Source organism: Tripterygium wilfordii, chromosome 2, assembly GCF_013401445.1.
Source record: "Tripterygium wilfordii isolate XIE 37 chromosome 2, ASM1340144v1, whole genome shotgun sequence".
Lineage (NCBI taxonomy): Eukaryota > Viridiplantae > Streptophyta > Magnoliopsida > Celastrales > Celastraceae > Tripterygium > Tripterygium wilfordii.
Window position 1 is genome coordinate 1,694,228 of NC_052233.1, and position 15,025 is coordinate 1,709,252.

Below are 15,025 nucleotides of genomic sequence, written 5' to 3' on the forward strand. Positions count from 1 at the left end.
AAAAACAATGTGCATTTACTTAGTACACACAGTGAGTAGAACTACCCTTCTTTTTGCTAGAGAGAGACACGAGACATGGATAGTTTTTTGTCTCTCTATCCATCATATCACATTGATGTTAACTTGTCAAAAGACCGTGCCACATGGATTGGATAGTTTTTTACATTTTTTTTAAAGAAAAATATGATGTTATATTTAACATTAATTTTATTAGTAAATTTAATTTAGTAAATTAAATGTAAGATTAATAAAAATAAAAATTATTATAAAATCATTATATTAATAAAAATAACTATGTTTAAACTAAATTTTAATAATAATAAAAATTATATTATTAGATTAAATTTAATAACAAAATAACAAAATTTACTATAAAAATTATGAAATCTAATATTATAATACTTTAATTGAGAAAAAAAGGCTGAGGCTCCCGATTCATTGGTTTTTATTAGTTGTTCATATTTTTTCGATCAATCAAATACTATTAGGTGTTTATTTTTTTTTGGTACACTAATTCAAGCCATTTTTTTACGCTAAAAAAAATCTTTATTTTTCATGTATTAAAGCATTCACATCAGAGTCTATTAACAAATACTCTATTTAAGCATAATAGCATTTGTTACATTACTAATTTTCTACCACAATAGTTTCAGGAGGAAACCTAGAACGAGTATGCTGCATGTATACATCAAGTTGTTCCATATATGGTAAAACCCATGCAGCTGCGCACTCATACCTGAAGTAATTCCACTGAGGCATAATGGTAGGCATTGGGTAACCCCCAGCTAAGGAAACCTGGACGTAGTGATTATTATTAACGTGTCCGATAGCGATAGCTACATGCTGATACTGCGGTGGGGGAGTTGATCGCAGTGGTAAATACGTGAAGCTCTGTGCAAAACTAAGAACGTGTAGTATGACATTGTACCTCGAAGCAATCAAGAGACCCATGTTTGGCATTGTCATCCAATGCTGAACTGGTGCTGCTCTATCTAGTTCAAAGAAGTTCAGTGAGTTGTGAACACCCAATGCATGCTCTTCACTACCAAACATTGCAACATATTCATGCCAGAATGCGCTCAACTCACCTATCAAGTCACGACGGACAGTATCCCATGCATGTTCGCCAAAACCAAGACAAACAGCTATTGTCCGAAAGCCGCAATTTCCATCAGGTATTACATCTTGTACAGACCCAATGTAAGGATGTAATATTGGGGGAAACTGATGAACATAAATATGTTCATGCGTAACGTTACTTGATCTGGAACTCCTTTGTGTAGGGAGTGGTGGAGTACCGTAGAGGGATGAGCAACTGTGTCTCCCTGGTTCTGTATGAGTTACTTTACCTGCCTTTTTCTTCGAGGATTGACGTCCCATTGAAATACTGTGTCTACTTTGTTGGTATGATTGAAGAAAATCGTGTTCTACGGAGTCGGGTGTGATAGGATTACAATGAGTATGTAATTCTGCTTTTTTCTTAGAAGAGGGACGTCCACGTGTACTTTTCAAAACAACTGGATCTTGTACGATAGTAGTTGAGGGTTTAATTATCTCCCTGATCTTCCGTAGTAGACTGAACTTTCCTGGTCGTGAGTGACGCTTAAATTGTTCTGCAAATGTTTGTAGCTCAATAGTACAATCGATGTCATCATCTCTAAGAGAAACACATGGCGATAGTTCAAGTTTCTTCCAGAATGCATCGATTGAAGCAAGTGGTATAGGTTGACTATCATTTACGTATATTGAAAGGTCGTGCGCACACGGTAGTCCGTAGCTTGTACGAAGTTTACATCCACAGGCGTACGAATCTTCTCTGACAAGATGACAACTGGAATAACTTAAAAGAGGGACTCACTTCCTTAGAACACTGGACAAACACTGGACCAAGCTACGGATTGAGCACTCTGTCCGTCCTATCAAACAAGGCGGTGCTTGAGAAACTATAGCTGTTGAACAATGGAGACTTAATTATATTTTGCTTACAATAAATAAATATAAATATCTAGTGTGCTATATTAATTTCATGATTCATGTCAAACGATAAAAAAATTAAATAAAAAAAACACAAACGTACCTACGTAGATGGCTCGACTGAAAAACGTACTCCACGCCATTATAGCCCATTTTGCTAGTATCTCCTCTTCATCATCTCTTAGAGATAAAAGAGAAAAATAAACAAATACTTTGTGAACAAGCAAGTTTTTTTTTCTGGGATCAAAGAGAGGATGAATAACTTTGAGGAAAGATATTGCCATTGTAGAAACACTAGCATCCCTTATAATGGCGTGGAGTAAGCTAAGAGAGACAGAGAGAGAGGTAGTAGAGACAATGGACATAGACATATAGAGTTGGAGCATAGATGTATGATGAGGGGGGTCCGTCTCACAGGCGGTGTGAGCGTGAGCGAGAGAGTCATCATTGTTTAGTTTTCCTTGTATTTGCATTTTCATTACAATTGCTTGTCTTTTTTACTTTATAGAGTTGGAGCATAGATGTATGATGAGGGGGGGTCCGTCTCACAGGCGGTGTGAGCGTGAGCGAGAGAGTCATCATTGTTTAGTTTTCCTTGTATTTGCATTTTCATTACAATTGCTTGTCTTTTTTACTTTATTATATATATATATGTATGTATGTATATATTTGAGTCTGTGTAGGGTAATTAGTTGGTTTGGGTGAGGTGGGGTCACACGAATAAGTCGCAGTTTTTGACTGAGAAGGGAGGGGATGGCAGAGACATGCTTATGTCTAATCACCGATTTCAATGCTACATATTTATATAAAAAAATTTCGTGATAATATGATGGACAAAGAGACATAATAGAGTGTCAAATCAACACATTTAACAATGTGTGTGTACAAAGTAAAAATAATGTGTATTTAGAACTACCCAAAAACATTGCTATAAAATTTGTATAAAAGGTTCATCATTTGGTCCTTTGGTTTAAAAAATTGTTTCTATTTCTACATTTATTTCTTTCTCATTTCCCCTTTCTTCCCTTTACGAGGTTAAAAAGGGTGATGGATTGGAACCTAAAACAAAAATAGGTCCAGCGTTTTGCTAAAGAGAAGTAGTATCCTCACCCCCTTTCTAGTAATCCCACTCCCAATAATTGGTTTAAATTTTTTTTATATTATTTTATGTTTGATTTGATATTAATTCCTTTGATTTACGTTCGATTTGAAATTAGATTCATATTCACATAATTGGTTTTCTCATCTCTTATAATTGATTTTCTTACCCCCAACAATTAAATAAAGTAATTTATTATATCACATTAAAGTAGATTGACGGGTACATTTAATGTATGCCGCAAGTTGTTCACTGTACGGAGTGACCCATTCGTTTGCAACATCATACTTATATCTAAACCATTGAATCATAATAGGAGTCATCGAATAATCATCTGTCAATGCCAACTGAACGAAGTGATTACCATTCGTAAATCCCATTACGATAGTTATACGTTCATGTCGAGGTGGAGGTATAGAACGTAGGGGCAAAAAAGTCAAGCATTGTTCATAACTAAGAAGGTGTAACACCACATTGTACTTAGAAGCAATCAAGTTACTCATATCTGGCATTGACATCCAGTTCTCACCATGCTTATATTGAACCTGTTTATTTCTCGAGGTGGTATGCATATCTATGTGGGGCTTAACAAGTGGGGGTATGCCGGTATGGTCAATTTACTTATGATGTTTATCTTGCTTGTTAGAGCAACTCCAATGGGTGCTATATTCAACACTTCAAATTGCACTTTATCCAAAAATTTAGTGTTAGAGCACCATAATGGGTAATAACTACTTACTACCACTAATAAGTAGTTATTACCACTAATAACTATTTATTTATGGTAATAAGTAGTTATTACTACTGATAAATAGTTATAAATGGTAGTGACTACTAATTATCAATAATAAATAATTATTAAAGGTAATAACTACTTACTACCACTAATGTCTAATAAGTAATTATTACCACTAATAACTACATAGTCTCACTAGTTATTATCACTAATAACTAGTTATTTATGGTAATAAGTAGTTATTACTATTATTATCACTCTGTACAGTGAACAACTTGTAGTATACATTAAATGTATCCGTCAATCTACTTTGATGTGATATAATAAGTTATTTTATTTAATTGTTGGGATGAGAAAACCAATTATATGAATATGAATACAATGTCAAATTAGAGGCAAATCAAATGAATTAAATATCAAATCAAACATAAAATAATATAAAAAAATAAGGCCTTCGTTTGCACGTGTTCATATATATCAACCCACACATGCAAAACGCCAAGGCCATTAAGAATCATAGAAGTCTTATCTTGACAAGATATAAAGAATGCGTGGAAAACGTGGATTGCGGACTCAGGTTGAGTAAATATACATTTTGGTCACCGGTACATAGGGTTCCTGCTGCTACAGCAACCCCAATTGTAGTTTAATCAGATGGTGGGTATTGATCTTCACAATCGGATGGCCAGCAATTAATTTATTTTTACAATATTTTTTTGATCAAATTAAATCACTTAAAGGACCTCATTTTCGCGAAAATCCCTAAATCACGTTTCCTCTTGTCGGCCCCCTCTTCTCAGGCCACAGCGGCGCATGGACTGTTCAGGCAATAGACCCACAACCACCAACTACCACCCACCGGTGAGCCGGGGCTTCGACAAAGTAGGATCCGACCTTCCTTATCGCGCCGGCTTGTAAAGCTGTTGGGATCCCGACATGTTTCTCCGATGCATCGTGAGCTTCAAGTTTTCTTGTTGAACCGGCTCTGCACAAGCCATGAGAGTGTGGACCTGTCAGACTTCTCCTGAGAGTCATCAGACCGATTCCCTTGTCTATTTTTTTCAATATGATTCCCCTGTCTCAGAAAATTTTTCATTAAATTGAATTGGATGCTTTGAGTGGAAATTGCCAAACATTGCCTCTTTCTACTCACGCGTTGAACTGATTTTGAGTGGAATTCTCTGTTTGATTCTCTGATTTTGCGTTGAATAGGATTCCCAAATCCTATTCTTGGGATTCAAGGAATGGAGAACCTCTCATTGAAGCGCATCACTTGACCTCCACAAACCTTGTTATATTTAGTTATATACAATCGTCTTACACTAAATATACACAAGTTGATAAACAAGTACATGCAGTGACATGAGCCATTTTGAACCATCTTACACAAAAATAAACACAAGTTGATCCAATCCCTACTTGGAGCTTTGTCTATATTGCAGTGGCATGAGCCATCTTACAAAACTAACTCTTAGAAACCATTTTGGAGAGAGTCATTGGAGGGACCATATAATGAAGGGTTCAAGTTATGCAGTGGCATTCTAGCTTGTGGATGATTCATTGGGGAAAGTCCCTGGAAAAAAGGAAAATTAGCCATTAAAAAAGAAGAAGAGGAGAATCAGAGAATTTTCTTTGGATTACCTAACCATGGTATGGATAATTTAGAAATTCCAATGAAATCTTGGGATCATATACCACATTGGACCATAGATGAGGGGTTGTATCCTAAGACTGTAGGCAAAAGGAAAATAAAGAATCACCATCCTATTCACACTTCAAGTGTTAAAAAAAAAAAGGTATAACAGTTAGCATTCTTGACTTTGATGTAGGCTGCTTAAATATTGTGGGAACATGGCAGCTCCATTTGGTTAAGGTTGAAACATGCCGGATCCCTTCATTTTAAACACCATTCTTAATGCATGTTGAAGGTGAGTTTGAAAAGGTGCGAAAATTGGTGGTGTGTATCTTTGTGCCGCTTGTTGTAAAAGAGGAGAATCAGAGAACTCCACTAGAGGTACCCTTTGGTGAGCTTTAAACTCAGCCTCTAACTCTTTCTCATGCTTCTGCTCAACCACTCTATCAAAATTTTTGAAAAAATCAGTGATATTGAAGTCACACTTCAAGTAGTCTTTCAAGTCACTATTCAAGCTTTCACTAAGTTGTGTGCTTCGTATACCCAACGTAAATGCATACTTCATGTAGCATCTTGCCCATTTCTTCTTCCAACTATACATACGAAGTAACCACTCATTATCCTTCAAACTATATTTCTCAAGCAACATCTTCCATTCCCTTTCAAATTCAACCTCCTCGCCATATTCAAACATAAACTTTTTTAAGTCAGTCAAAAATGTAGAACCTTCTTTCATTCGCCAACCCAAATGCTTGATTCCATTTTGATTTAAATACCAAATGCATAACCCATGTCTTGTATCAGGCCACACTCTCTGCAATGCATTCAACATAGCAGCATCTTGATCTGTAAACACTGTTTGAGGCCTCTTACCACCATGAGCCTTCAAGAAAGTTTCAAATAACCATGCAAACGAATTAGAAGTTTCATCATACATAAGAGCGCCATCAAAAATCACCATTTGCTTGTGATGGTTAAAACCAACAAATGCACCCAACGGTCTTAACTCTTTGTTGGTGCCACATGTAGTGTCAAAGGTGAGTACATCCCCAAAGTCAACATAATCAACAATCATTCTCAAATCAGACCAGAATAAATTAGTGACTAATGTTGGAAAATAATGATATTAAATATCATTAAGTGTAGTTGAATGAAATATACTTCATTCCAAGACACATTTTCCACTCATGTGTAATTCTCATATACATTGGTGCATAATATGACCAATTCAAAGTTAGCTAAGGTCCGCCCACAAATTTCTTGGTTTGTTTATGGTCAATGATTAGTGGAGATAATTTTACCATGAAAGTGGGTCAATAATGAGTCCTAAAAATCAGTCCATATTGCTGATTTTGTGGACCATTTTGTTGAAATGCTCTGCTATAAGTAGAGAGCTTAGTTGTAGAGTTGAGAGACTACAAAAACCATTATTCTCCTCTTATTCTTTTGTTCACAAATCTGAGAGTACATTCATTTTCTTGGTTCGAAAGTGTTGTGTGGTATTGAAGTGTCACTTACCTACACAAAAAGAGCGTTGTATCTTGGGAGGTGTTTGTCCGGAAGTGTTGACACCAAGTGGCTGGGGCAAATTCACCTTAAGGAGATTCGGTGCACACCGTACCTCGCTCTTCCTTGCTGTTCTCCTATCAATTTTCTTGACGTTTTGGTTTGGTATTCTTTAATATAAACAATTGCATTTATGTTACTGTTTTGTTAATGTATGTTACTGTTTGTGTAACTTGGTCATTGTTTATGCAATTATTACTATATTGACTTATGCATGCTATATATATATCCAACAATCTTAAGGTGAAGTTTGGCTTTTGTATCTTTGTTAAATCTGGCATGCTTGCATATATTGAAAGTGTATTGAACAAATTTTGCATCTGGTAAAACGTGTATTTCGCCTATAACTTGCTATATCATTTATTTGTATAAAATTACTGGTGCATGCATATTGAACGAACTTTGCATCTGTCCATCTTTATATGTACGTGCATATCAACTTGATTAAAAAAAAACGATTAGTGCAGAATCAATGAATTGTCATATAAGTTTGTGCATGTGAATTGTCATATAATTACTACTGTGTTGGTTCGGTGCAATTGTTATAGTTGGATTGATTTCAATGGAACAAAGCATGCTATATGCTTAACTGCTTCTCTGCCAAATGAAAAATTAAATTAAATTTTTTTTAACCGTGTATGTCTCAATATATGTGATACACAAATTCAATCAAGTACTATTAATCGGTTTTTATCATTACTTTAGTTATTACAACTGAAATTTTTGTTAAGTGTTTATTATCGATTTTGATTCTATTAAAACTGTCATTGTATGAATTCGATAAAGTTTTTCAACTTGATCTATTTGTTTTTAATCAGTGAATTGCTACAAATTTTGTTTACCTGTATGTGCATATTGAGTAAGCCAATCAAATTTTGTTACTTGTACTTGTATTAAGTGCTTTGCATGTGTATTACTTGTATGTCTATATGCAACCTGTATCAAACTTGTTAAATAATAACAAATAATATTTCTTTGTATAAATCAAGGTTGTTTAAAGTACACGGTGTTATTATTGCATGCTTATTTGATAATATTTGTGACATATCTAACTGCATGATTCAGTGTGTTATATTGATTTTATTAAAACAAAGTTTAATTGATTTAATTATCTAAAATTTTTTGGTAATCTTTTTAGTGATTAACAATGACTAAGCAATGTCTAGAAAGTTCTATCTAGGAAAGAGGTTATTTAATTGTGCGTCGTAATATACGGAAGGCCGCTCTTACCTGGGAACGATCTGGTTGCTAAAGTTGTTAGTCTCTAATTGAGAAAGCCGACAAAGCGTTTTTGTGACTTTAAATTCTGTGTTAATTTTGTGGTGTTACTCATTCTACACTTTGATTTGTGTAGAAAAACAATGGCTCAAAATCAAAACACTAAGAAACCCATCGTCCTTCTTGGAGGTGATGAAAAAACGCTTGGTGGTTTGAACAACCCAAGTGGTGTGACTGCTCCTATTGGAGGTATGGCTGCTCCTAACGGAGGCGAGCCTAAGACTGCTCCTGTTGAGCCTGCTGCTCCAGCTTATGCTGATGAGAGGACTGTGACTCCTCTAGTTGGCTGTGTAATGGTTCCTGCTGAAAAGCCGGAAAAATTTACCGGCAATGACTTTAAGCGATGGCAACTAAAGACGCGGTTTTATTTGACCACATTGAGTCTTGCCAAGTACCTCAAGGAGGTGTGTCCAATTTTGTCACCAGGAGAGAAAGACAGAACGACTATAGCAGCAGTCCAGTTGTGGAAGGATAATGAATATCTGTGTAGGAACTATATCCTTAATGGATTAGTTGATGACCTGTACAATGTTTACTCCAACATCTCTTCAGCCAAAGAGCTTTGGGACTCTCTTGAAAAGAAGTACGAAACTGAGGACGCTGGTACTAAGAAATTTGTGGTGAACAAATTTCTTGACTTCAACATGGTGGATGGCAAGTCTGTCATCACCCAAGTTGAAGAATTCCACATCATTGTACATGAGTTACTGGCTGAGGGAATGTCTATATGTGAGTCATTCCAAGTGGCGGCAGTCATTGATAAGCTACCTCCTAGCTGGGCTGATTTCAAGAATTACTTGAAGCAAAAACGCAAGGAGATGAACATGGAGGACTTGACAATCCGCCTGAGAATTGAGGAGGACAACAGGAAGAAGGCAGCACTTCCAAGAAATCCTAAGGCCCACCTGGTGGAAACTTCCAAGCCCAAGCATGGGAAGAGAAAAAGGGAAGCCTAAAGAGAAAACCAACAAGTTCCAGGGCACCTGTTTTGTCTGCGACAAACCTGGACATAGGGCCAAAGATTGCAGGAAGCGTCCTAATAAGGACAAGAATAGCTGATGGCCTTTTTAAAGCCAACTGCCTTGTAATAGACGAAAAGTCTAAATTCTTGTACCCAAAGACTATTATTAATAAATAAAAGTCTTCAGCTTACATGGTTGTGTCTTCTTTTCTATGACATGGTAGATTAGGACATGTAAACTATGGTACAATGTAGAAATTGGCAAACTTAGGTTTAATTCCCAAATTCAATTTGGATGTCAATCACAAATGTGAAACTTGTGTTGGAGAAAAGTTTGCCAAGAAACCCTTTCCAATATTGAAGGAAGCACTGAGCCTCTAGCATTAATCCATAGTGATTTATGCGATTTGAAATTTATTCAAGGTAGAGGTGGAAAGAAATACTTCATCACTTTCATAGATGATTGTACTCGGTTTTGCTATGTCTATTTATTAGCGAGCAAAAATGAAGCTTTGGACGCTTTTATCAAGTATAAAAATGAGGTCGAAACTCAACTTGATAAAAAGATCAAATCTCTTAGGTCCGATAGAGGTGGAGAATATGATTCTGCCTCATTTGATGAGTTATGTGCAAATTTTAGAATAATCCACCAAACTACTACACCATACACTCCTCAGCAAAATGGGATTGCTGAAAGAAAAAACAGGACATTAAAGGAGATGGTTAATGCCATGTTAATAAGTTCTGATTTACCTCAAAACTTGTGGGGGGAAGCAGTTTTAACTGCTAATTATATTCTTAACAGAATGCCCCACAAAAAGACAGGCAGTATTCCATATGAAATGTGGAAAGGAAGAACACCTTCTTTCAAATACTTGAAAGTGTGAGGGTGTCTTGCTAAGGTGGCAGTACCTCCACCAAAGCAAGTTAAACTTGGACCTAAGACAGTTGATTGCATATTTATAGGATTTGCACAAAATAGTAGTGCATTCAGATTTATGGTACACAAATCTGAAATTGATGACATCCATGTTAATACAATCATGGAAACAAGAGATGCTGAATTTTTTGAGGAAACATTTCCTTATAAAAATACAGAAAACTCTCAGAAAAGGGTTAGAGAATCGAATTCTGAGAATGAGAATCAAGAGGCTGATGAAATAGAACCAAGAAGGAGCAAGAGATCAAAAATCTCTAAATCCTTTGGTTAAGACTATCTAACATACATGATAGATAGTGAGCCTCAGACATTCAATGAGGCAATGTCAACTCCAGAAGCTCCATTTTGGAAAGAAGCTGTAAACAACGAAATAGAATCCATTCTAAGTAATTATACTTGGGAATTGGTTGATCTCCCTCTGGGGAATAAACCAATTGGATGTAAATGGATTTTCAAAAAGAAGCTTAAAGCTGATGGTTCTATAGATAAGTACAAAGCAAGGCTTGTAGCCAAGGGGTTTAGACAAAAAGAGGGTCTAGACTACTTTGATACTTATTCACCGGTCACGAGAATTACATCCATTCGGATGCTAATTGTCATAGCCTCACTATATGAATTGCAGATACATCAAATGGATGTAAAAACTGCATTCTTGAACGGTGAACTCGATGAGGAGATCTATATGGAACAACCTGAAGGGTTTAAGGTCAAAGGACAAGAACACAAAGTATGTAGGCTTGTCAAGTCGTTATATGGACTTAAACAAGTTCCTAAACAATGGCATGAGAAATTTGACCAAGTGATGATTCGGAACGGATTCCAAATCAATGAGTGTGACAAATGTGTTTACACCAAAGTCGTTAACGATGAATGTGTAATTGTTTGTCTATACGTCGATGATATGCTAATTCTTGGACGTAATATTGAGATAATCAATAGTACCAATAAAATGCTATCAAAAAATTTTGATATGAAAGACTTGGGTGAAGTTGATGTGATACTGGGCATTAAAATTTCCAGAAATTCGGAAAGTCTAGCTTTATCTCAATCACATTATTTTGAGAAAGTGATTGAAAGGTTTAAAGGACATGGCATCAAGGATGCTAATAATCCTTTTCTCCCTCATCTAGTCTTACATAAAAATACTGGTAACAGTATTGAACAGTTGGAATACTCTTGGGTTATAGGCAGTCTCATGTATATTATGAACTGCACGAGGCCAGACATTGCGTACTCTGTCAGTAAACTAAGCAGGTACACAAGCAATCCTGGACATGAACATTGGAAAGCTCTATTAAGAGTATTAGGGTATTTGAATAAAACCAAGGAGAATGCTTTGCATTATGGTAAATACCCGGCTGTTCTAGAAGGGTATAGTGATGCTAATTGGATTTCAGACTCCAAGGAGTCGAAATCAACTAGCGGTTATGTATTCACCTTAGGGGGTGCGACAATATCTTGGAAATCCTCAAAACAGACGTGCATAGCACGTTCAACGATGGAATCGGAGTTCATCGCTTTGGATAAAGCTGGTGAAGAAGCAGAGTGGCTTCGTCACTTTTTAGAGGATATTCTCATATGGCCGAAACCTGTGCCTACAATTTGCATTCACTGTGATAATCAAGCTGCAATTGCAAGGGCACAAAATATGATATATAACGGTAAGTCCAGACATATTCGTCGTAGACATAATACCGTTAGGCAGTTGCTCTCAAATGGAATAATTTCCATGGACTTTGTGAAGTCTAAAGACAATTTAGCGGATCCGTTTACAAAGGGGTTGAGTAGAGAGCAAATTGATTGCGCATCGAGGGGGATGGGCTTGAAAGCCTTATAATAATGAGTTATCCAGATGGAAACCTAACCTAGCAATTGGAGATCCCATGGACTAGGTTCAATAGGACAACACAAGTTTGTGTAACTCAAGTGAGTACTTTGGAATTTTAATTCCAACCCATTCCTTGGATGCACTAAGTGCTAAGCGAGTATCAAGGTTAAGCAATGCTTTTAATGATACCTATATCTTGTAAATACAAGTGGAGTATTAGAGGATACTCTTGATAGAATATCACCTATGTGAGTGAAGAGTAAGGCCGACTCTATGAAAATCTTTAAAGGCAGGATTTTCTAAAGCACTCACTGAACCAAAGATGTTCAGGGCCGAAATAATGAACACAACCGAGAACCAATTATGAATTGGATTAGTGCTGTGTGAGATTTATTGACTAGGCTTACATAAACAACTGGCAGTTCAAGGCATTAGTCCACTGACTAGTTAAGTGAGTCCGATAAGTTTTCACTAAGGAAGGTTCAAAGCCAAAAGCTACCTATCTCGATGCAGTACTTCTCCTAATGTACTCTCAGACTAACTTCCGTGTCTGAATTATCGTCTATTATCATTCAATGTGGGGGATTGTTGGAAAATAATGATATTAAATATCATTAAGTGTAGTTGAATGAAATATACTTCATTCCAAGACACATTTTCCACTCATGTGTAATTCTCATATACATTGGTGCATAATATGACCAATTCAAAGTTAGTTAAGGTCCTCCCACAAATTTCTTGGTTTGTTTATGGTCAATGATTAGTGGAGATAATTTTACCATGAAAGTGGGTCAATAATGAGTCCTAAAAATCAGTCCATATTGCTGATTTTGTGGACCATTTTGATGAAATGCTCTACTATAAATAGAGAGCTTAGTTGTAGAGTTGAGAGACTACAAAAACCATTATTCTCCTCTTATTCTTTTGTTCACAAATCTGAGAGTACATTCATTTTCTTGGTTCGAAAGTGTTGTGTGGTATTGAAGTGTCACTTACCTACACAAAAAGAGCGTTGTATCTTGGGAGGTGCTTGTCCGGAAGTGTTGACACTAAGTGGCTGGGGCAAATTCACCTTAAGGAGATTCGGTGCACACTGTACCTCGCTCTTCCTTGCTGTTCTCCTATCAATTGTCTTGACGTTTTGATTTGGTATTCTTTAATATAAACAATTGCATTTATGTTACTATTTTGTTAATGTATGTTACTATTTGTGTAACTTGGTCATTGTTTATGCAATTATTACTATATTGACTTATGCATGCTATATATATATCCAACAAATGCACCCAACAGTCTTAACTCTTTGTTGGTGCCACATGTAGTGTCAAAGGTGAGTACATCCCCAAAGTCAACATAATCAACAATCATTCTCAAATCAGACCAGAATAAATTAGTGACTAATTCATCACTATCAAATTGCATAGAATAAAAGAATCCATGATCCTTCATTTTTTTCTCCTCAAAGCATTTCACAATATTTCCCAACTCACCATTGCCATATTTTTTTTTCTCTCTTTGATCGCTAATAACTCCTTTGATCTTCCATGATGAACTCAAGTCTTGCCCTCCCCCTACTTCTTTACATAATAACTCAGGGGTTGCTCTAGGAGTGAGTCCAGAATCGCTAGTCAACTCAATTGCCAAACCATAAATTGCACCCACTTCTCTGTGGGATCTTATCATATGATGAGTCTCTGGAGGCTCAAGTTCATGATTGTGTTCCTCAACAAAATTTTTAATCTTGTATTTCTGACTCCCTCTGTCCAAAACTATGTTCACCTTTACTTGGCATTGTGATCTTGTTTCTCAACGATAAATGCTACCAATCCTCCGTTTGTCCTCCTGTCTTTTACCTTCTTTGCAACAAACAAAAACTGCACTAGTACACATCCATCCTTTTTGCTTCGATTGATGTAATCCTTTCGCACTCCAAACCCCACAAATTTCCCATACTTCTTCCAAAATTCCCAAGCTTCTGCTAAATTGACAAACTCCATCCCAATTTTAGGCTTTCCATCTCCTTCTTCCTCAATAATCTTTTCTGGATAATTTACTTCTTTATCTACACAATAATCCTTTTGAAAATCTTCATAATCAAGGTCCTATGTAAAATAAACATATAAAAAACCATTACCAATCTTGAAGTGGTTTTGCCCTGTAATCATGATCCAGAATTAGTGGGAAGGTCAGTATCATTACCAGACTCGTTATTTTGAGAGAACTATTGTTTGTGATGTCGATTCGCTTATTGACATCGGCCTCCATTTGATACATCTCCGACATTGTACAATTGAGGAGGGGGGACTCGAGTTCTGCATCTCTGAAATCGTACAATGGAAGAGGGGGGAATAAGTTTTCCAAAAGAAGAGGGAAACGAGGAAGAGGATGTCGTACAATGGAAGAGGGGGAACGAGTTTTCCAAAAGAAGAGGGAAACGAGGAAGAGGGAACGACGAAGAGGGATTTTGGGGAAAAGTCAGCATCTTTTGTGATTTAATTTCATTAAAAAGGGAATATAAAGATGCTTTAATTGCTGGCCATCCGATTGTGAAGATCAATACCCACCATCCGATTAAACTACAGCTGGGGCTGCTGTAGCAGCAACCCCGATACATATGGCTCCTTTAAATTAAGTCACCAATGATGACGAACAGAATTGGATGAATGATCGGTTGTCAACTTCTTGATATTGCGTGCATATCAATTGATTATTTGGTAAGTTATTCTTCGCTGCACAGGTAACGAACGTGAACTACGGGGTCCTCGAGGTTTTCCTCAGGGACACTTTGACGCTCAAGTTAGTTCAGTAATGTAGAAGGCAAGGAGACTGCTCGGTATGAGAGCTTTCTCTTTAACTAGTAGCTGAAAGTGAAAAAGTGAGAGAGTTACCTGAGTGGAGATCCCCTTTTTATATGTTCCTTGTGTAACCACTGGTCCACTGCTTTATGTTTGTAACCGCTCCTTTGCGGTTGTAACCGCCCTTTTTGAGATCTTGCGAGCTAAAGATGAGC

General features: G+C 36.6%; 3 protein-coding genes across 3 annotated transcripts; all 3 read right to left on the bottom strand.

The window, feature by feature from the left end:
- Positions 1-618: 618 nt before the first annotated feature.
- On the bottom strand, positions 619-2,412 carry LOC120004931. The gene is made up of 2 exons (XM_038854289.1): positions 2,078-2,412; positions 619-1,949 (listed from the first exon to the last, which is right to left on the bottom strand). The coding sequence occupies exon 2, from the start codon at positions 1,378-1,380 to the stop codon at positions 628-630; it is 753 nt and encodes a 250-aa protein (XP_038710217.1). The 5' UTR covers positions 1,381-1,949; positions 2,078-2,412; the 3' UTR covers positions 619-627.
- Positions 2,413-4,631: 2,219 nt separating this feature from the next.
- LOC119980376 (protein FAR1-RELATED SEQUENCE 5-like) lies at positions 4,632-6,517 on the bottom strand. The gene is made up of 3 exons (XM_038823052.1): positions 5,695-6,517; positions 4,949-5,033; positions 4,632-4,884 (listed from the first exon to the last, which is right to left on the bottom strand). Exons 1-3 carry the CDS (start codon positions 6,515-6,517, stop codon positions 4,632-4,634), a joined length of 1,161 nt encoding a protein of 386 aa, XP_038678980.1.
- Positions 6,518-12,031: 5,514 nt separating this feature from the next.
- LOC119980389 (protein FAR1-RELATED SEQUENCE 5-like) lies at positions 12,032-14,298 on the bottom strand. Its single transcript, XM_038823071.1, has 6 exons — positions 14,215-14,298; positions 13,839-14,117; positions 13,307-13,794; positions 13,088-13,169; positions 12,142-12,204; positions 12,032-12,052 (listed from the first exon to the last, which is right to left on the bottom strand). Exons 1-6 carry the CDS (start codon positions 14,296-14,298, stop codon positions 12,032-12,034), a joined length of 1,017 nt encoding a protein of 338 aa, XP_038678999.1.
- Positions 14,299-15,025: the final 727 nt, after the last annotated feature.

What these genes read in the sequence shown, in the direction of transcription:
- LOC120004931 (XM_038854289.1), bottom strand. Translation starts at nt 1,380, where the DNA reads ATGGGACGTCAATCCTCGAAGAAAAAGGCAGGTAAAGTAACTCATACA.
- LOC119980376 (XM_038823052.1), bottom strand. Translation starts at nt 6,517, where the DNA reads ATGATTGTTGATTATGTTGACTTTGGGGATGTACTCACCTTTGACACT. An exon ending in GTTTAAAATGAAGGGATCCG is followed by an intron (nt 5,034 to 5,694) that starts GCATGTTTCAAC and finishes TCCCAAGAATAG; the next exon opens with GATTTGGGAATCCTATTCAA. An exon ending in CAACGCGTGAGTAGAAAGAG is followed by an intron (nt 4,885 to 4,948) that starts GCAATGTTTGGC and finishes TTTCTGAGACAG; the next exon opens with GGGAATCATATTGAAAAAAA.
- LOC119980389 (XM_038823071.1), bottom strand. Translation starts at nt 14,298, where the DNA reads ATGTCGGAGATGTATCAAATGGAGGCCGATGTCAATAAGCGAATCGAC. An exon ending in CTCTCAAAATAACGAGTCTG is followed by an intron (nt 14,118 to 14,214) that starts GTAATGATACTG and finishes TATTTTACATAG; the next exon opens with GACCTTGATTATGAAGATTT. An exon ending in GGAGGACAAACGGAGGATTG is followed by an intron (nt 13,795 to 13,838) that starts GTAGCATTTATC and finishes TGCCAAGTAAAG; the next exon opens with GTGAACATAGTTTTGGACAG.